Source organism: Neophocaena asiaeorientalis, unplaced genomic scaffold (assembly GCF_003031525.2).
Source record: "Neophocaena asiaeorientalis asiaeorientalis breed wild unplaced genomic scaffold, Neophocaena_asiaeorientalis_V1.1 scaffold443, whole genome shotgun sequence".
NCBI classification, from domain to species: domain Eukaryota; kingdom Metazoa; phylum Chordata; class Mammalia; order Artiodactyla; family Phocoenidae; genus Neophocaena; species Neophocaena asiaeorientalis.
In genome coordinates this window covers 1087308-1109173 of record NW_020171808.1, presented here as the reverse complement: position 1 = coordinate 1109173, position 21866 = coordinate 1087308, and the positions used below count along the sequence as shown (strand labels likewise).

General features: G+C 47.2%; 1 protein-coding gene across 1 annotated transcript in view; it reads right to left on the bottom strand.

Annotated features, from left to right (window-relative positions):
- Window positions 1-21866, bottom strand: part of MIPEP (mitochondrial intermediate peptidase) — a 129916-nt gene that overhangs the window by 23707 nt on the left and 84343 nt on the right. The window contains exon 17 of the mRNA XM_024753980.1: window positions 299-420. Coding sequence (XP_024609748.1) covers window positions 299-420 — 122 coding nt within the window. The remainder of the gene's footprint in view (window positions 1-298; window positions 421-21866) is intronic.

Below are 21866 nucleotides of genomic sequence, written 5' to 3'. Positions count from 1 at the left end.
AACGTAATAACCTGCGTGGGAAACTCGAGGGCGCTCCCGGCATCTAAGGGGCCACGGGCCTCAACCTACGCAGTGAGGCCTCCTGACCGTGCGACCTGTGTGGTGCAGACAGACCGCTCTGAACGACTGTGAGACCAGGTCTCAAGTTAGTGCTTTGCTTTCCAAGGAAGGTCCTTCTAAGGACCCGTGGAACCAGCAGCTGGCTTCCCGGGCTCCTGCTGGGGAGGGGGCCCCGGCACGCAGCAGCCCCAGCGTCCTGCGGGGATGCAGCAGGCCATGAACCCCCCCGTCTTTTTACCTGTTAAACGGATCCCGGAGAAAGCACTCCCTCCAGACCATGGACGCCACTGCCCTGGACACCAGGTAGGAGTAGTATCTGGCACCGTAGCCCACGAGGTGGCTGAAGCGCAGCTGCCAGGCCTGCCGGACAGAAAGGACACAGGAGGCGGTGAGGCTGCATCCAGACGCCGTGTGGGCCCAGCGCGGGGAGGCCCACAGGAAGCTGCAGACGTGCCCGTCACATGGCACCCTAGGGGGCCGGCCTCACAGGTGGTCACTTTCCACGTGGTGCACACTGTGGGGACTGCAGTGAGTCCCCTCAAAACCCTCAAGCCGAGCCCCAAGCCCCAGGGCCTCGGAGTGAGACCGTTTGTGGAGACGGGCCTCTAGAGAGGTGACGGAGGTAAACGAGGCGCCAGGGCGGCCCCAGGCCACCAGGGCTGGATATGTAGGTCCTCGTGCGACGGGGGAGACCACGCCAGGACGGGGCAGTAAGGCGGCCTCAGCAGAACCAACCCTGACACCGGACTGTTCTGTGCAGGTTCACTGCGCCTGGACTCGTGTCTGGCAGAAACAGGGAGGATGCCCAGACACGCAGCATAGCGCCAGCAGCGGGGCAGCACGCGTGTCCCATGATTCCGGCCTGCTGGGAAGCCTGGCCACCGGGTCGGGAGAGGGCGCTCTGGCCTGGCACCGGGTGCCGTTCTTTTTGAGGACAGTGACGTTGGTACTGTAAAAAAGGCCACGCGAGTTCCCAGGGAAGAATACCCTTCCACTGGAGAACTCCTTTCCCGCAAATACTGTTCTTTTTCTGGACCTACAAGCTGAAAACAAGTAGGTTCTGGGTGGTTAGCAGGAAGAGAGTTATCCAAGTGCAAAGGCATAAGCTGCCCACAGCACAGTCACGGCACCACTGCTACAAAAGCCAGAATTACAGAAGCCATCCTCAAATGACACGCTTGTAACTTAAAATTTTTACTTTACTGACACAAATCTGACGTGCAACAATACTGCTGTCTTTTCACGTGTGCTTTAGCTGACGGTGAAACTGTTAGGAAAAAAATTGGAAGCCTAAGTTTTTAAACTAAGGTAAATTATTATCTAATAAATCTTTTCGCCCCCTGGAAAATAAAGTATAAAGTTTAATCATCACCACAAATGTTTAACTAGATAAACAATTTCCACCTAACTGATCAAGCCACAAACTACAAGCGAACAGACAGTTCCCTGCTGACGGCGGGGCGGCGGATCCGAGGACACCTCAGAGCCCCCCACGTGGCACACGGGCCCGGCGCTCTGAGTGGCATCCAGCACCTCACGACGGGCGCTCGGCCTGGGCTGGGTGTAGGGCAGGCCGGCCAGCTCTCAAGCTAGAGCTGGAACAGGAGGAGGTCTGGCGGAGGGAACGGGAACCCTCGGGATCCACCCTCCCCTTCCAACCGGGAAGCGACTGGAAGCAAGGGGGGCTCGCGAGCTGTGTCCCTCCGTCTGTGTGGGACACCTCGCCCGGCCCTCTGTGAAGGCGAGACCCCAGGGGTGGGGCACCACAACCCAGGGCGGTGGTCCCCGACTCCACACGGCCACCACTGGTGCTGGACGGTACACTCGCAAGGCTGTCACAGTAACCAGACCCCCAGGCACAGGTGCCAGCACCCGGCAGAGCAGAGGTGCCGAAGCCCGGCAGCTCGCCCGGCAGGATCCACACCTGGATACCTGGATACAGAGAGTCCACGGCGTCTGCCTCCCACCAGCCTCCCACCTGGACAGAGCTACTCAGGCAGGGCGCACACCTTGCTGTCTTGTTCTTAAATTACAGGTTTCCATACCTCAAGACATGCTAAATAAACTATACCACCTGACACCTTTCATCAGCAGTCTGTAAGTTTATGGCATGCTAAGACCTACAATCCCATTGCTGTTTGACCACAAATAGCTGAACTCCTGATAATTCAGCCTAATGTTAAGTCCTTGTTACCACTTCACTCATTCACCTGGAAAAATAAAAGACAGCATCTTATTTTAAGCTCTGGAATTATGTTATCCTCTTCCTTTTATCTCCAAGTTTCCTTCTTCCGAAAGGGACCTTTGCCAGATGAACAGAAGTTTTCACCCATCCTCTGAAGCGCAAGGTGAGGATCTGGTCTTAAGAACAAAGGACTCAGAAGCCTTTGCACTTTCTCTTTTGTTCTGACTAGAGGTGGGAACCGTCCCATCCTCACACGAGCCCTCCATCTGTCTGTCCTGAGTTAGACAACCTCAGCGATCCGCACTTCAGACAAAACCTTGGAGCGGGAGTGGCAGCGCTGCGGGGGCCCCGTAAGCACAGCCGCCAGCTGGAGCCCTGGGCGGGAGGCCCTCCAGGGATCCCTACCTGCTACAGCCCCCTTCTTACCCATGACATTCGTCTGTCCAAATCAGAGACGGGCCCAGGAATGGAAAGGAGCAAAGTAGCCAGTCACTTACACCTGGTTTCAGTTTCAGACCTAGATGAGGGACTCGTGCAGAGCCAGCACCCAATAACTACATGTTAGAAGTTGAGTGACGGAGCTAATCGTTGCTATTATCCTCTCAAACAGCACATCATTTCTCCACTTCCAGTTACACATGGATAAGTGCATTTAACTAAAATTTTAAAACAATCTTATTACTAGAATATTAAACCACCACATGAGAACAGAAACGACATCACTGCTTTCTTGGTTTGGGTCACACAGAACTGAAATTTCCTTAAGAGCAAGGTCCACGAGGCTGTGCCTGTGTCCAGATTCAGCACGGGGCCTGGAGCACAGCAGGAACTCAGCAGCTGTGCTGGATGGGTGGACGGACAGGTGAACAGATGAATGGACGCTACAGGATTCTGTCACAGGGATGCTCCGTGTTCCCGACAGACTGGACTTTGGACTGAGATGAGGAGTAACGTCCAGACCACGAGCACGAGGACATCACAGTTGCTACAAACACATTCTGGATCTCAGGCTGTTATTATTATTTTTTAAAGAATTCTTTGACTACATTATATGACAGTTAAGACTTCTGAGGCTAGTTTTGGCACCAAATGTACGGCATCTGTGTGGTGTTTCCTCATGTGTGATTCAATCTCCGTCAAGCTTCACAGACTCTGAACAAGCCACGGGCCAGCAGTACCACACAGGCTTCGCGGTGCAGCTGCTGCGACAGGACTAAAGGACAGCAGGCTTCACGGTGCAGGACGGCAGGACTAAAGGACAGCAGGCTTCGCGGTGCAGGACGGCAGGACTAAAGGACAGCAGGCTTCGCGGTGCAGGACGGCAGGACTAAAGGACAGCAGGCTTCGCGGTGCAGGACGACAGGACTAAAGGACAGCAGGCTTCGCGGTGCAGGACGACAGTGCTGCCGGCTTGTGGATTACGTCCTGTGACACCCAACCCTGGCACCCAACCACACCTGCCTTCTCAGGTTCGTGTTCTCTCTTCCTTAATGTTTTCCGTGAAGTAACACACACTAGTACTTCTCATTTAATAAAAAGTCCCCACTGACATTTTACCAAAACCCATGAAACAACAATGCCAAACAAACAGGCATTCTCAGTTTGGAATAAAACCGAGAATTTATTTTAGATGAAACACAGCCGTTGTGGTGGGCACACTCTCAGGCGGCCTCCGTGGATGCCGGTGTGAAATCTCACCATGAGTGTGGGCAGGACCAGAGCCTTGCTTCGGACCCCGGAACTGGCAAAGGAGGCGGGATGTCACAGCCACAGCGAGTTACTTACTTGAGATGTCTACCAGGCTGCAGACCCGCTGCAGAAACCCTCCTGTTGCCCGAGGTCAGCGGCCCTGGTGGGAAAGCCCACCAGCAGGGACCCTGTGGGATCTGGGGGTGGCCTCTGGGGCCCAGGGGTGTCCAACAGCTGACGGGCAGCAAGAAGCTGGGCACCTCCATCCTACAAGTGCACAGATAAGAATTCTGCCGAGTGACTTCCCTGGTGGCGCGGTGGTTAAGAATCCACCTGCCGATGCAGGGGACACGGGTTCGAGCCCTGGTCCGGAAGGATCCCACATGCCGCAGAGCAAGTAAGCCCGTGTGCCACAACTACTGAAGCCCGTGTGCCTAGAGCCTGTGCAGTGCAGCAAACAGTAGCCCCGCTTGCCGCAACTAGAGGAAGCCCGCACGCAGCAACGAAGACCCAACGCAGCCAAAGATAAATAATTCAAATAAATAAACAATTTAAAAAAATAAAGAATTCTGCCGAGAACCCAGGTGAAGCAGCCAAGCCCCCAGGTGAGCCATGGGCCCGGCCAACACCCCGACTGCAGCCTTGTGGGGGCCCAAGCATGGGTCGCGGCCTCCTGACCCACGGGGGCCGTGAGCTGTGTGCTGCTGTAGCCACTAGGCGCACGGCCATTTGTCCCACGGCGATAGAAACTAACACCGTTATCTATTCCAACACGAGAGCTGTGTCCAAAAATACTAACAAGAAAAGTAAATGGAAAACATGGAAGGGCACCTATATTTATTAAATGTATAACCCTGTGTCTTCATGGATATCTTTTGAGGAAGGTATTCCTACAAATGCTTCATAATTTTCAGTAAATATTTTAACAGCTTACATTTTACAACAGACTCAAAAGTGTAATTTGGTCAAGGCTGCCGGCAGAGACTGCCCAGTACCCCTCGTCCGTTCAGAAACAGAACTGCCCCTCTGCCGCTCAGCTGGAGCGAGGCCTGTGGCCACTGTTCTCCAGGCCTCCTCTGGGCTCAGGGTGGCTGTGCCCCTACTTCCTGCAACCCGATGTGAATGGAGATAACGTACTTCCCAGGTGCTTCAAAAGAAAGCTGCTCACACCCTTGACCTCCGTCCCCTTCCTGCTACCCCTTGAAGAAGTGAGAACCGGACCCACACCTGGGACTCAGAGAAGCCACATGTGGAGGAGCCGCCAGCCCACCGGCCCTACCTGCTCAGCTCTGCCTTGCTGGGCAGGAGGAAAGGAGCTTCATCCTACTTACATCCCTGTATTTGGGGGTCTCTGTCACAGCAACTTAGCCTGTACTCCAACAGACGATCACACAGGATTCAGACCCGGCTTTCTTTTTTTTTTTTTTTTAAGCGGTACGCGGGCCTCTCACTGCTGTGGCCTCTCCCGTTGCGGAGCGCAGGCTCCGCGGCACGTGGGATCTTCCCAGACCGGGACACGAACCCGCGTCCCCTGCATCGGCAGGCGGACTCTCAACCACTGCGCCACCAGGGAAGCCCCCCCGGCTGTCTTTCTAATTCAGAGCCCCTGCCTCACTGCTGCTCTGCACTGCACACCCCAAGTATCTAATATGGGACCTACTGCTCCCTACAAATGTGAAAGTTGCAACCGTCTTGATTTCAAATTCCTGACCCCCCCAGCAGATCCCCATGCCGTATTCCTGTGTTTATATTTGACGCCTACAACTTGTAAATTAATTTCCATCACGTCAGCTTCAACACATATCAGAACACACCACATAGCTATTTTTACAGCTAAAAAGGAAAGCCCCTATGCAAGTTGATACACGAGCGAGTGTTATACTAAGGATAAGTTAAAATGCTGACACTGCTGGACCAGGGGGAGGACTCAGGGACATGCGGGTGGCTCAGTGCTGACATCGGCAAGAATGTGGCTGAAGCATAAAGATGCCGATCCTAAGTATAACAATAGTTACAATGTTAACACTGCTCCCCAACATATAAACATAGGCAGCAGCCACAGATCCCTCCTTCATGTTACCATCGAAGTCCGAATAATCTCCAAAGTGCCGATATGAGAACTTTATAAGATCTCAGTGACAACTAGAAACCATTTTCTCTGCTAATGGTAGACTTACGGCTCATTTTAAGGAGACTAGACCCGGTCTTACGAGAAAAAATGACTTCTAACTACCTGACCAAATCTCTTTAGGCAATTAATAGTAACACAAAACATTAACCGTCAATTCTATTTATATATAAATATTGAAAAAAAATAAAAGCTCTGCAGAACAAAACTTAACCCCCCCTGGAAACAGCTGTATGTGTCTATCAAAAGCAAATCCACGAGCAGAACAAAGATGTAACCAATCCACATGGAAATGCATTTATTAGATGGAACATGGGAAGGTAACGTTAATCTGATTAAATGAGATAATTAGGTGAAAAGCAATAAACAGAACTGGAAACTAGACATGCTGGGTTTTTTCCTCCTAATCAAAGCTCCTTAATATTGCTTTTCCCCTTGCCTGTAACATCTCAAGGAAAAAATGGCAGATTCTTTATTTTAAAGGAACCCGTGGTCAAGTAATAAGGACTTCCACAGAAAAAGAGAGCCTCTGGGGTCAGGAGGGCAGCCCAGGGTAGCAAGGCGAGCCTCCACAAGGACAAGACACAATCCGGAAGCTCTGGTGTTGGCACTAAAACAACCAAAACACACTCACAAAACGGCAACAGTAAGTCCGTACCTATCAATAATTACTCTAAATGTAAACGGATTGAATTCGCCAATCAAAAGACACAGACGGGCTGAATAAACTAAGAACAAGACCCAGCCATATGCTGCGTTTAGCTTTAGTCTTTTCAAGGAACTAGAAAAAGAAGAACAAATTAAGCCCAAAGTCAGCAGAAGGAAGGAAGTAATAATCAGAGCAGAAATAAATGAAATAGAGACTAAAAAGACGACAGAAAAGATCAGTGAAACTAAGAGCTGGTTTTTTGAAAAGTTAAACAAAATAGACAAACTTTTAGTTAAATTCACTAAGAAAAAAATGCAAAGGAGTCAAATAAAATTAGAAATGAAAGAGGAGACACTACAACAGATGCCACAGAAATACAAAGGATCATAGGTGACTACCATGAACAATTAGACACCAACAAAAAGGACAACCTAGAAAAATGGATCATCCATAAAACTCCAAGAGGAAAACAGGAAAATCCTCCTTGAATTAGCCTTGGCAGTGATTTTTTCAATTTGACACCAAAAGCAAAGGCAACAAAAGCAAAATTAAGCTGAGCAACATCAAACTCAAAGGCTTCTGTAAAGCAAAGGAAACCATCAACAAAATGAAAAGGCAACCTGCGGAATGGGAGAAAATATCTGCAAATCATATAACAACTGATATATGATGTCATTATATAATGTCTAAAGTACGTAAAGAATCCATACACCCCAACAGAAAGCAAACGACCTGCTTAAGACAGGGCCAGAGGGTCTGAAGACGTTCTCTTCCAAGGGAGACAAATGGCCAGCAAATACACGAGAAGATTCTCAACATCACTAATGATTACGGAAATGCAAATCAAAACCACAATGAGATGTCACCTGACACCTGTCAGAATGGCTCAATAATACATACATAAAAAAAAACAAAAGAACCAAGAAGAGGGACTCTGCTACTGTCTTCATGACCGCGCAGTTCAACAAAGGCAGCAGGGCCTCCACGGGTGTGTCCTTCGTAGACTATGGGACTTTCTGCTCGTGCATAAAGAAGGGAACACAGAACAGGAACTCCTCGGCAGGGAGACGAGCCAAGAGCAGGGGTGCAGCCCTGGCCACCGCACCCTGGGGGCAGGGCCGGTATCGAACCGGTGGGAGCAGAGGCTCCTGAAGCTCCGCCTTCCCCCCTCCCAGGGACCCTCAGAGATGAGTAGCTATTGTCTCCAACCTACAGGCCGGAAGCCCCCTCTCCTGTGAGATCAAGCTGAGGTACAAAGAGGGGAGGACACCTGCAACCATCTGATGTCAACTAGGGCTCAGCACCTTCCCGCAGCAAACAGGCCCGGGACCCGGGAGCTTCCCTTGGAGCCCCGCCTTCCCCGCCTCACTCTGCATGCCAGCAGTCAGGAACCTGTGCGGCTCCCTCCCTACTTCCCTCCGTTTCCATTCCAATGACACTGCAGCTCGAGGCCTCCTCCAGCAGTGATGCCAGTGGGGGACACACGGGGTCTCCCCCTAGCCCGCCGCACCCTCACGGCGGCGGGAGGGCTGTGCCGCCCGCTCCCTCCTCTCTTGCTGGTTGGGGCCCTGGCGCAGTGTGTCCCCGGTGTCAGACCAGAGTCCTGGGCTCAGGGCCGCCGCCCCCAGCACGGTACCCCTCTCCCCTCTATTCTCTGGTCAGCACCCGGATCATCCTTGTGGATGGGCTGGGGAAGGTGGATCTACAGACGGGGGGATGAAAACACACTTGCTGCATATTTTCAAAATACTCTCCCAGTTCCAAAGGAGTTTTATCGTGCTCTCAGAGTCTCCAGAGAGAAAACTGGAGGGGCCGTTCCTCCTTCCCTGACCTCCATACCGGCAGCGGCGGCTGGCACCTTACCCACCGGGGGTGGGGAGCTTTGGTGCGATGGCTCTGAAGTCATCCATCTCTCCATGCCCGGGGGAGCCTTCACAGACGCCGCCCTCACGGCCACACTGCGGCCGGGGAGGCGGACACTAACAAGGGCCACCGGCCTGGCACTCATCACTGTGAGACTCCCGGACCCTCACCTTGACCACGCCCGCCTGGCAGGGCTGCCGTGCGGATTACACGAGGGCAAGTAGGGAAGAGGCCCGCACTGTGCCGGCCTGGGGGGGCCTCCACTCCTCAGCCACAGACCTGACCCTCTGCAGTCGGGGACAACACTGTGACCAGCATGCTGCTCTCAAGAGACAGTCACAGAAAGCAGGTAGAAAGGCAGGACAGTTAGAACCAAACTGCTGTAATCTGGACACAACTGACATCTGTCAGCCCCAGTTCTCTTTCTGTAATTAGTTTCAGTAATCCCTGAAATTATTAAGATGTCAACAAATAGGTAAAAAAAAATAGTGTACTGACTATACACACACACGCACAGTCAATTTCTGAAGTGACAAAAGGTATGTATCCAGCTACCTTGGTTGGAATAACTGCTACTTTGCAAACTCATTTCCTAACTCGCAAGGTGAAAGATCCCTCTGCATCATATTAAAAGTACATCTGGGGCTTCCCCGGTGGTGCAGTGGTTAAGAGTCCCCCTGCCGATGCAGGGGACACAGGTTCATGGCCCGGTCCGGGAAGATCCCACATGCCGCGGAGCAGCTGGGCCCGTGAGCCATGGCCGCTAAGCCTGCGCGTCTGGAGCCTGTGCTCCGCAACGGGAGAGGCCACAACAGTGAGAGGCCCACGTACCGCAAGAAAAAAAAAAAATCTGCTATTAACTTTCATTTGTGTTGCCTACGATGTGTTATCATACAAAAGACAGACGTGTGCAGTGAAGAAATATGTCTCACTAAGGGTGATGCCCCTGGCGAGATGACTGAACTGTAGAGAAGTAAGAACACGCTCCCCTTGGAGCATGCCGTCCCTGCCCCGCCCGTGAGGCAGGCCCTGGGCCCCTGCCAGCAGTTCCTTGAGCGGCAGCACAGAAGTGCAGCCCGGGGCTCACCATGCTATGTCATCTGCAGGTCGTGTCACTACCTGCATTTTGTACAGAGTAACTGACAGAAATAAAGTTCGTGACTGATCCACTGAAATTACCAGGGCTGCCTGCTTTCAATCAACATGTCATCAGTCCTCCCCGATTATTTCGTCTGAAGAATGTCCAAAATTCCTGATGTAACAGCTTTTAGCAATTTCTTACCAAAAAAAAAAACCCAAAATAACCCTGCTATATTTGTGGTTGAAACATATGGAAAACCTGGGTGACGCCCAACAGCGCATACTACCGCAACTCAAAACAAGTGCTGGATAAAAAGAATCAACACCTAAGCATTATTACAACCTTCATAGAAAACACTAGCAACCAGCATTACTTCACAGTGCTATAGTAACAGGTGCTACGGGTAGGCTTTCTTCGTCTCGTATCTCCTGAGTTTGAAAGTTCAAGGTGTGATCTTCCAAAGGGTCCGCTGTGAGCAGTGGCTTGTTTAAGGCTGAAATGGACCGATGGCCTTTTACTTCCTTCTAAATCTCTAGGGTACTAAGTCTCACTCCACGTCACAACAGCCAGCACACCTTCTGCGCTAGCTGACCTCCGGCTGGCCTCGCAGTTCAACGTCCTCCTCGCGGGAAGGAGTGTCCCCCATCACAGCCCTGCCCTGCTCCCCGGCGGCTGCCGGCATTCGCTCTGTTTAAAAATTCAGATAAAATTCACACACCATAAAATTTACATTTTTCAAGTGATTTTTAGTATATTCACAAAGCTGTGCAACCATGACCGCTATCAAATTTTCATCATCCCCCAAAGAAACCCCTTACCCGCCAGCACTCACTCTGCACTCCTTCCCCCAGCCGCCAACAACCACCTTCTACTTTCTGTCTCTGTGGATCTGCCTATTCTGAGTATTTCATATAAGTGGAGCCATACAGTAACCGGCACTGTGTGTCTGGCCTCTTTCACTTAGCGTACTGTTTTCAGGAGTCATCCACGTTGTAGCACGTGCCAGTACTTCATTCCCTTTAATGGCAGGATAATATTCCACCGCGTGGATACGCAGTATCTGCATGTCCATTCGTCCAGCGTCAACTAGAGTACGTGCGGTTTGCTTCCACTTTTTGGCTATTATGAATAAAGCTGCTGTTAACAGTAGTGTACAAACTTGGGGGCAGACACATGTTTTCATTTCCACTGAGTATATACCTAGGAGTGGAGCTGCTGGGTCATACAGAAACTGTGTTAACTTTGAGCACTGGCCAAACTGTTTTCCAAACCCTCTGCACCACTTTGCATCCCCACCAGAGGTGTATTAAGGCTCCAGTTTCTCTGCATCCTTGCCAACACTTGTTATTGTCTCTTGTTATTATATCCATCCCAGCGGGCAAAAAGTGGTAAACCTCATTGTGGTTTTGATTTTGCACTTCCTTAAGGACTAATGTTGTTGAGCATCTTTTCCTGTGCTCATTGGCCATCTGTGTATCCTCTTTGGAGAAATGTCTATTGAAATCCTTTCCCCATATTTAATTGGGGTTGTCTTTTTATCCTTGAGTTATAGGAGTTCTTTATGTATTCTTGGAGATTAATACCCATCAGATATCTAGTCTTCCATTCTGAGTCGTTGTATCCCTTTCCTGATGCTGTCCTTTGAGTACAGATTTTTAAATTTTGATGATCCCAAATTATCTTTGTGGATTTTTTGGTGATTTGTGCTTTAGCTGTCAAATCTAAGAAACCACTGCCTTACCCAAGGCCACAAATCATCTCACCTATTGAGATGATCCTGTAATTCTTTATCCTTCATTGTGTTGATATGGTGATTACACCTGATGGATCTGCAGACGTTAAACCATCCTTGCATCCCTGGAATAAATTCCCCTTGATCATGGTGTGTGGTCCTTTTAATGTACTGTTGAATTTGGTTTGTTAATATTTTGTTGAGGATTTTTGCATCTATGTTCATCAGGAACACTGGTCTCTAATTTTCCTTCCTTGTGTCCTTGTCTGGCTTTGGCATCAGAGTAATGCTGGTCTTGTAAAATTAATTTGCAAAGCGTTCCCTTCCTTTCTGATTTTGTAAGAGTTTGAGAAGGATTGGTATTTTTTTCTTCAAATGTTTGGCAGAATTCACAATGAAGCCATCTGGTCCTAAGCTTTTGTTTGTTGGGAGAATTTTGATGCCTGATTCAATCACCTTACTAACTAGTAACTGGTCTGTTCAGATTTCCTATTTCTTCATGATTCGATTTTGATTGGTTGTATGTTTCTAGGAATTTATCCATTTCTTCTGGGTGGTCCAATCTGTGTCTAATTGTTCATAGTCTTCTTACAATCCTTTGTATTTTTGTATTATCAATTGTAATGTCTCCTCTTTCATTTGTAGTATTATTTGAGTTCTCGCTTTTTCTCGGTTAAGTGTAGCTAACAGTTGTCTATTTTGTTTTTCTTTTCAAAAAACCAGCTCTTAGTTTCATTGATCTTTTCTACTGTCTTTTTAGTCTCTATTTATTCCTCTCTCATCTTTGTTATTTCCTTTCTTCTGCTAACTCTGAGTTTAATTTTGTTTTCTTTTTTTGTTCTTCTTCTTCTAGTTCCTTGAGGTTTATAGTCAGGTTGTTTATTTGAGGTATTTCTTCTTAAATGTAGGTGTTTATGGCTATAACCTTCCCACTTAGAACCACTTTTGTGGCATCCCATAATTTCTGATATGTTTTGCTTCCATTTTTGTTTCAAGATATTTAAAATTTTTTCTTTTGATTTCTTTGACCTGCTGGTTTTCCAGGAGTATGTTGTTTAATTTCCACATATCTGTGTAATTTCCAGCTTTCCTCCTGTTACTGATTTCTAGCTTTATGGCATTTTGGTCAGAAAAGATAGCTGGTGTGACTTCAGTCTTCTTATGTTTGCTAAGACTCGTTTGTGACCTTTCACATCATCTGTGCTGGAGAACGTTGCACGTGCACTTGAGAAGAATGCGTATCTTGCTGCTGTTCAGTGGAATGCTGTGTTTGTCAGGTCCGTCTGTGTAAAACATGGCTCAAGTCCAGCGTTTTCCCGTTGATTTTCTGTCTGAATGATCTATCCATTGCTGAGGCTGGGATACTGAAGTCCCCTATGATAAGGTTGTCTGTTTCTTCCTTCAGATCTGCTAGTATCTGTTTAATACGGTTAGGTGCTCTGATGTTAGGTGCATGTATATTTATGACTTATATTTTCTTGATGAACTGACTGCTTTATCATTATGTAATAACCTTCTTTGTCTCTTGTTACCATTTTTGGCTCAGAGTCTCTTCCGTGTGATGTAAGTATAGCTACCCATACTCTCTTTTGTTTTCCATTTGAATGAACGTCTTTTCCCATCCCTTCACTTTTGAGTCTGTGTCCTTAAAGGTGAAGTGAGTCTCCTGTAGGCAGCTTATTGTTGGGTTTTATTTTTTTAATCCTTCAGACACTATGCCTTTTGACTGGAGCATTCAGTCCATTTACATTTAGAGTAATTATTGATTGGTAAGGACTTTTTCATGCCATCTTATTAATTGTTTTTCTGGCTCACTTGTAGTTTCCTTGTTCCTTTTCTGATTAACTTCCTTTGTAACTTGATGATTTTCCATACGGTACACTTTGATTTCCTTCTCTTTATCTTTTCTGAATCTACTGTAGGTTTAGGCTCTATGGTTACCATAAGGGTTACATAAAACATGTTACAGATATAACTGTCTATTTTACACTGAGCACAATTTAACTTTGATCACATAAAAACATTTACCCTTCTTTTACTCCTTTTCTTATATGTTTTTGATGTCAGAATTTACATCTTTTTATATAGTGTATCTATTAACAAATTACTACAGCAACAGTTTTTTTTGTTGTTTTTTTTTTTTGCTGTACGCGGGCCTCTCACTGCTGTGGCCTCTCCCGTTGTGGAGCACAGGCTCCGGCCGCGCAGGCTCAGTGGCCATGGCTCACGGGCCCAGCCGCTCCGCGGCATGTGGGATCTTCCCGGACCGGGGCACGAACCCGCGTCCCCCGCATCGGCAGGCAGACTCTCGACCCCTGCGCCGCCAGGGAAGCCCGCAACAGCTATTTTTTAGTACTTCTGTCTTCTAACCTTTACACTCGAGTTAACACCATGTTGCAACATTGGGTATTCTGCACCTGATCATATGCTTGTCTTTACCAAAACGTTGTATGTTTTTATGTTACTAATTAGCCTTATTTCAGTTCAGCTTGAAGAATTCCTTTCAGGTTTAGTGATGCAAGGCAGAGTTAGTGGTGATGAATTCCTTCAGCTCTTGTTTATTAGGGAAAGTCTTCATCTCACCTTCATTTCTGAAGGACAGTTTTGCTGGGTAAAGTATTCTTAGTTGGCAGTTTCTTTTAGCACTTGGAATATTCATCCCATTCTCTCCTTGCCTATAAGGTCTCTACTGAGAAGACTTCTCATAGCCTTATGGGGTTGATTTCTGTGTATGAAAGGATTTTTTCTCTTGTAGCTTTAAAAATTCTTTTGTCTTTGATTTTAGACAGTTTTATTATTATGTATCTTGGAGAAGACTGTTTTGGATTGAAATTTCAGGGTGGCCTGTTAGCTTCATGAACTTGGGATATCCAGATCACTCCCCAGGATTGGGACGTTCTCAGCCATTAGTTCTTTAAATAAGCTTTCTACCCCTTCTCTCCCTCTCTTCTCCTTCAGGGACTCCAATGATAACTACATTACTTCTCTTGATGGTGTCCCATTAAGTCTTATGTAGGATTTCTTCAGTTTTTTTTACTTTTTGGTCCTCTGACTGGGTAATTTCGATTGATCTGTCTTCTGTTGATTCTTTCTCCCACTTGGTCAAGTCTGCTGTTGAAGCTCTCTATTGAATTCTCCAGTTATGTTCTCTATCTCTTTGTTGAACTTTTCATTTTGCTCTTGTATTGTTTTCCTCTATATCATTAAATTGTTATTCTGTGCTCTCTTTTAGTTCTCTGAGTACCATTAGAACAATATTTTGAGTTCTGTGTTGGACAGTTCCTGGATCTCCATTTCTTTGGGGTCAGTTGCTGGGCCCTGAGGCATACATGGCAGTGGAGGTCAGCCCCAGGGGTCTAGGCTGGCGTCTTGCACTCAGGTAGCTGCAGAGGCCTGAGGTGCAGTTCCCAGGCTCCACCAGGAGGGGTCAGAGAGGAAGTGGAGGGCACGTGTGCCTGGGGGAGAACTGGTGAAACCTGCAGGGTCTGCGCTGTGCCGCACGCTGGTTTCTTTGGCGGCAGAACGTGCTGGGTCTGTCTGCAGAGCAGGTCTGTGATCCGCCATCACTCCTGCGACACAGCTGCTGTTGGCGGCCCCTGCTTCTCCTCCTGGTTCCTCGCCATCTCTGTACCTCTCACCTTTGCTGATCTGGGGTGGGTGAAACTGAAGTGGACCTTTGCACGTGTCTGAAAGGCTGAGGAGGCTGGTCACCTCCCCTCCCCTCCTTTCCCAGTGAGGTGCACACTGTCCGGCAGGGAAGCTCCCTCTGGACGTCGAGTGGGGCTGGCAGGGGGCTGGCAGGATGCAGCAACGTGCAGCTGCTCCCTTCTCGTCTTGTGAGGTTATTCTAAGGCTTTTTACTTCACTGTTTCTGATATTTCTTAAGTGGACTCTAGGACTCTCCCAGAGATGTTTTTGCTCAGGGATAGCTAACTGTTGATCTCTGTGGGGGACTGCGACTGGTATCTCCTACATTACCATTTTGGTGACTTTACTCTTGAAATTCCAGTCTTGATTACTATTGCTTTGTAGTAAGTTTTGAAATTAGGAAATGTGAGTCCTCCAGTTTTCTCTTCTTTTTCAGGACCGTTTTGGCTACTCTGGGTCCCCTGCATTTCCATATGAATTTTATAATCAGCCTGACAGTTTCTGCAAAAAAGGCAGCTGAGGGCTTCCCTGGGGCGCAGTGGTTAAAAAAAAAAAAAAAAAAAAAAAAAAACAAAAAGCCAGCTGAGATTTCAATAGTGATTGTATTGAACCTGCTGGTCAATTGGGAGAGTGTTACCATCTTAATCGATAAGTCTTCTAATCCATGAATGCAAGACATCTTTTCATTTATTTGGGTCTTCTTTAATTTCTTTCAATGATATTTTATGGTTTTCAGTATACAAGTGTTAAACTTTTTTGTTAAATTCATTCCTAAAAATCAGTTTATTTTTGATGCTATTGTAAATTGAACTGTTTTCTTAATTTTGGGGGTTTTATTGCTGGAGTACAGAAATACAACTGATTTTTGTTATTGATCTCATATCCTACACCCTTACTGAACCTGTTTTTTAGCTCTAATAGATTTTTGTAAATTCCTTTGGATTTTCTATGTACAAGATCATGTTACTCACAATAGAGGTAACTTTACTTCCTCCTTTCCAGTCTGAATGTCTTTTCTTTTTCTTGCCTAATTGCTCTGGTTTAAACCTACAATACAATATTGAATAGAAGGCAGACAGTGTTGTCTTACTCCTGTCTTAGGGGAAAGCTTTCAGTCTCTGACCACTGAGTAGAATGTTAGCTGTGGGTTTTTCCTAGATGCTCTTTTATCAGATTGAGAATCGGTGCTGACCCTTGATTCCTTATCCAGACACTGATCAGTCCTCAAGTCCTGACAATTTTATCTCAATACATTTCTTATATTTTTCCCTTATATACATGCCTACTGTCAATGCCCAGATTTAGAAACTCATCATCTCTTGCCTGGATTGTAAGAGCTTTAGGGCAGGGTCTATGGGCATTTATTTTTGTAACCAAAAAAGCTGCATTCATTAAACAAGATCAAGATGCTATGAAAAAGAAAGAAGACGCATCAGCTACTGGCAATAAAAATATAATCATGAAAATCAAAACTAAAACCAACCAAGCCAAAAACAGGAGGAAGAAAAAAAAAAATGAAGGCAATCTCCCAATATAACATTAAACAAAAGCATAACAGGAAGACCTGAAGGAAAGAAAGAGAAACTTGACGGAGGGACGTCAGTTTTCCTGCACGATGAACATGGTATTTCGAACAACCCTCCTGAATGAAACAACTGAAATGCTGGATAAAAATATATTTTGTAAAAAGATTTTGTGAATGCATTGCTGAGATAGGAGGGAATGAAATATTATCAAGATGATCAAGTAGATCATTTTTACAAATAAAAATGGATGTGTCTAAGTATATGGTAAACTCACTACATTTTTATGTTTTCTCTGTTACTTGGATAGATTCTTTTCTCCCTGCCTTCAGTCTCTGTACCCTCCACCTCATCCTCTGTATTGAAACGATAACTCTTCCCTTCTGTTTATATCTGCTCACGTCCCTGCTCTGCTCACAAAGTTCAGACCTCTCCTCCTGTCACACGTCACTTGTCACTTGTCCCTCTTCCCCTCCTCCTACCCTGGCTTCCGTTGGGGCAGAATCTGAATCAGAAGTGACCAAGCCCAGGTAAGAGGTTATCTCGTACTCCCTGAGGCAAACCTGAACACTCCCCGCTCTATAGCAGAGCATCCCAGACTGCATCATGTCATTTTTCACACTATCTTATACACACACGTATCTTTCCTAAAAGACAATGTCTGTCAAATGAAGTACCACATGAGGAGAAACGGCGGGGCTGGGATCAAATGGGAGTCGTGGTTTATTTCTAAATGACGTAGTTGTAAAGCATCTCTCTCTGAAAAGGTCTTCTGGTTGATTTGGGAAAGAAGGGTCGAGTAAGCAAAAGAACAGGACAAGATCAGTTAACATGGTGTTCTTCAGACTGTGAGGCCGTGTTCTACAGTGGTCTGTGACACCAGTACAGCAGGTTGTAATGAGCATTTAAAAAATTAAAAAAAGGGAAAATACTAGAGTGCAGTGCATACAATCAGAGAAACTTTTAGTCTGTGGCACTTCTGTTTCCCTTTTACATACCTAAACGTATAACGTAAGCATTTTTGTATTGTGGGTTTGGTCAGAATGCTTGAAAGTCAATGAGTTAACAGTTCAAGGACACTGATAAGAAAATCAGTGCTACTGTAAGTACAGAGAGATGCCAAGGATATAACAACACATGAAAAAGCTTAAGATGGGTGATCTTAAGATAGTGGATTTCCCCCAACAGGGAAGCAGACGACGAAGAGATCAAGAGCCCCTCTCCGCAGCTCTGCATTTACTGCTCGACTCTAGTGATTAGAAAGCAGGCTCTCGGATGTGGGCCAGTCTCTCCCGATCCTGCTTCTACCGTCCTGTCTCCAGAGCGGTCACGAAGCCGGCCATCGTCTAAACTGAACAGAAGGAGCTGCAGGTTACAGCTTAGGCTCTTGGGGTGTAAGCGTTCTGAGACGCACCACCCTGGAAAATGAACGGCAGTCAATTTCAGGAGTGACCACAACGAGCAAATGCACATGTGAAAGTAACTCAGGTTACCGAGTAAGGACCGTACCCACGTCGCTTCGCAGACTGGACCAGGTACCATGCTAGCACTGGACCTCATCATCGGGGAAGTTGGGGGAAGGTACGTGGGAGCGATGTCTGCAACTTACGAGTAAACTGTTTCAAATACGAGGTTATCAGAAATCATCAGGACGAAGTGCTGTGGGTCCTCCCGGGACCAGCGGCCGTGGTTCCCCCAGTGACAGACGGGGCTGGTTACTCTCTCACCCCCAAGACCAACCACCTACAGCGGTTCCCTCATTTCAGACGAGCCCGCGCAGCGGCACTTGCTGTCACGCTGCTTTTCTAAACTAAGCTGAGGCCGGATATTATTCTCCAAGATCTTCTTATGTATTTACTTATTCACTTTAATTTAAATTCCACATAGGACAGGTTCAAATTTCTGGAGGATATACTAAGTTTTAAGAGGGAAAATGAGTTAGAAAAAGTGTTATGAGATAAGTGTAAACGAGCATTTGATTTATAGGCCTCCATTGCTTTCATTTAAAAGACTGAGCATGAAAGGGCTGTTTAGACTGTACGCCAGCTTAAGTGGAAAAAAGTTATTGCTGAAAGTGTATAAATCATTTCAAATATTGTTTGATTTTAGCTTTTAAGTGTCTGAATTTTTCTAAATGTTCTGAGAAAGTCTGGTTCACTTTTTACTCTCCATAAATCAGCAAGTATTTCAAAGCTTCCCTGAGACTTGAAAAAATATACACATGTGAAAAGAATGATTACGTCATCACTTAGTTAGAGACCTGAAGAGAAAGTATATTAAATAGATGAACTAGATGCGTGCTTGCTTTCATAATTATTAATTATATACATTACAAATCGAGATGTAAACGACTCCAAGGTAAACCATTCTCATACATGAATAACCTGGTCGGGGAAACAGTGCTGGAGCACATGGCCGTGGGCGCACTACTCCAGGGACTCAGTGGCCTGGCCCACGGCTGTCCTTGCGGGGCAGGGATCAGCCTCAACATCCGGACCAAACAATGCCGAACACACAGGGATGTCCGTCTGCTTTCGTGTATTAACATGCTTCTGCTCTCAGCCATCCTACGTGCAACTGATGAAGTTATCTTTCCCGCACACCGTCTGTATCATGAAATCCCCCCTTTCAATAATCATGTATTACACTGACAAGAATAGTAACAGCAATGATACTTAACATTTGTTGTGTGTTCAATACGTGCCAGGCACTGGGCTAAGTGCTTCTGACATGCATGATCTCACTCCCTCTCCACAATAACCACACAGGTCAGAGCTCACCGTCACAGAGGAACATCTGAGGCCCCCGAGCGGGCATCTGAGCCTAGAGGTCCATATACGCATTGCGCCTGCATCACCCACCACGTGGGGTGACCTCACCCTTGGGGGAGCCTCTGTTGCTCATCCCCCCCCGCCCCCAAGAACTCCAGCCTCCCTGCCTGTGTCCACACCTCACTGCCTCACTCCTGCCTTCATAATCTGAATACACACTCTTGATCCAGGAATAGGCTCAAACACACGTGCTGGCTCGCTTTCAAATCACAGATCCAACCAGAAATATGCCACTGAGACCGTGAACACAACCAGGATGCTCAATGCCCCTAGTATTACTTGGTGTGATGGTGAAAGTTCAAGCCACTGGACCAGTGAAGGACACCAGGGTCACAGAAATACTGAAAAGGGGCAGCAAAACATTATACACGTTGTGAGGTTTCATCTATATACGTAAATACACATTTAGAGAGAGAGAGAGTGGTATCTGGAAAACCTCCAAAGTCCAGTGAATATGTTTCAAAAGCAGTAGGTGGTATTCATTAAGAATGCCAGCCACAGGGCTTCCCTGGTGGCGCAGTGGTTGAGAGTCCGCCTGCCGATGCAGTCAGGGAGAGGCCCGCATACCAAAAAAAAAAAAAAAAAAAAAAAAAAAAAAAAAAAGAATGCCAGCCACAAAATCAACAAACTAAAATAAATAACTTTCTATGTGCCGATGATAAACAGCTAGAGGAAGCGGGAAAGAGAGACCAACAGACCCATTTACAACAGCAAAAAAAAAAAAAAAGAAAAAGTCATACATTTAACAAGATGTATGAGGCACTTCTAAGAAGACCAGTAAATATCAAACGGTGTGATAGGAACAAGCAGATCCATAACAGAGTAAGGCATCTGTGTAAAAAAAACAAAAACAGAACAGCTGATAACAGAAAACTTCACAAATGATTATCCAGCCTCAGCAGGAGCCCTGAAACGGAAGCTCAGACACAAATCTTGTATACGAAACTCAGCATCTCATAAAGGAGGCCTTTTCAAATCAGTGGGGAAAGTGGGTTTTTCAAAAACCAATTAGAAAAAGTAAAGCTGGTTCCAAATCTCATACTTTACACCACTAGAGGCTTAAGTAATCAAAGATTTAAAAGTCAAAAATAAAACCACAAGAGTCTAGAAGAAAATATTGGCAAAAATTTAAATATTCTCAGGCTAACAAGTTATTTTTAAGCGTGACAGGAAACTCAGAGAAAAGCCTGATAGATTTAACTAAAAACAACAATCACCACTGTCTAGCAAACTGACAATAAAACCTTCTGAATGTTAAAAAAAAAAAAAAAATTACAAACGAAGTTGAAAGCTGAATAACAAGATGTGGGAAATATTTACAACAAAAAAGATAAAAGGTTAACATTCCTATAAAAATCAGTAACAAAAAGATCAACCTAAACACGGGAAAATGACAAAAATAGGCAATTCACCCCCTAACTTCCATACAGATGGAAAAATGTCATAGGGGAAGATGCTGGTTTTACTGGTAATAAAAGAATTACAAGTAAAAATAAGTTACAGCATGTGTGGCCTATCACACTGTCAAGGGAACGCCATCTGGACTTTAACTTTGCACGTGTGCGGGAAATAAACTGCGTGACTTGCAGCCCAGCAATCCCACTCTGAGGAATTTACTGTGACAACAGAGCAGCCGGGCGGGCGCACACAGTCTGCGTCCACAGGGTTACCTGCTCCATCACCACCACCGCCCTCTTGGCTCAGGGGGCCACATGACGCCCCCCTCCATGGGTCCCACTTCCCGCCCTCCCCTCTTCTCCCGCCCACTCTCCACTGAGCTCTCGTGGGGAGCACAACTGCCTGTATTTTCACCTGCCCCCTTGACGGCCCCCTTCACTCTTCTGCTGCAACAGAAACCTGGCTCTCCCCGCGATCTCGGGCCCTCCCCCGGGTCCCCGGCCTGGACGGGAGGCCGCGGTGCTGCCCAGCTCTCCGCTCCTGCGGCTGCGGCCACTCCTTCCCAGAGGCTCTCACTTCTGCCTCATCTTCGCGCTCGCCAAGGCTGCTCCTGGCGAAGTTCTGAGGACGCCAGCGACCGCACAGCGAGTCCTTAAATGCCCCTCCCCCCGCCTCAGAACCTGCAGCTGCCCTCACAGGACGCCGCAGGAGCACCCCAGGGGGCACCCCGGGTTACGTGAGTGGCCCCCGAATGCCACTGCCCGCGTCCCTGCAGGAGGGAAGCAGGCAGGTCAAGGGTGGAGGCGACGTGAGAGGGCGACGAGGTGGAGCCGTGCGGCCTCCAGGAGAGGCCAGCGCAGGAGTGAGCCTCCCCGAGCCCCCGAGGGGGCCGGCTGCCGGCACAGTGACTCTAGCCCATGGCTCGTTTCGGCCTCCCGACCTCCAGAACCGTGAGAAGAGAAACGCCTGTGCTGCTTTAAGCCACTAAATGGGCAGAGACCTGTGACAGCAGCGACAGGAAGCTCACGGCGCCCTGGCCTCCTGACTCCTTCCCTTCTTCCTCTCCTTGGGGGACGCCG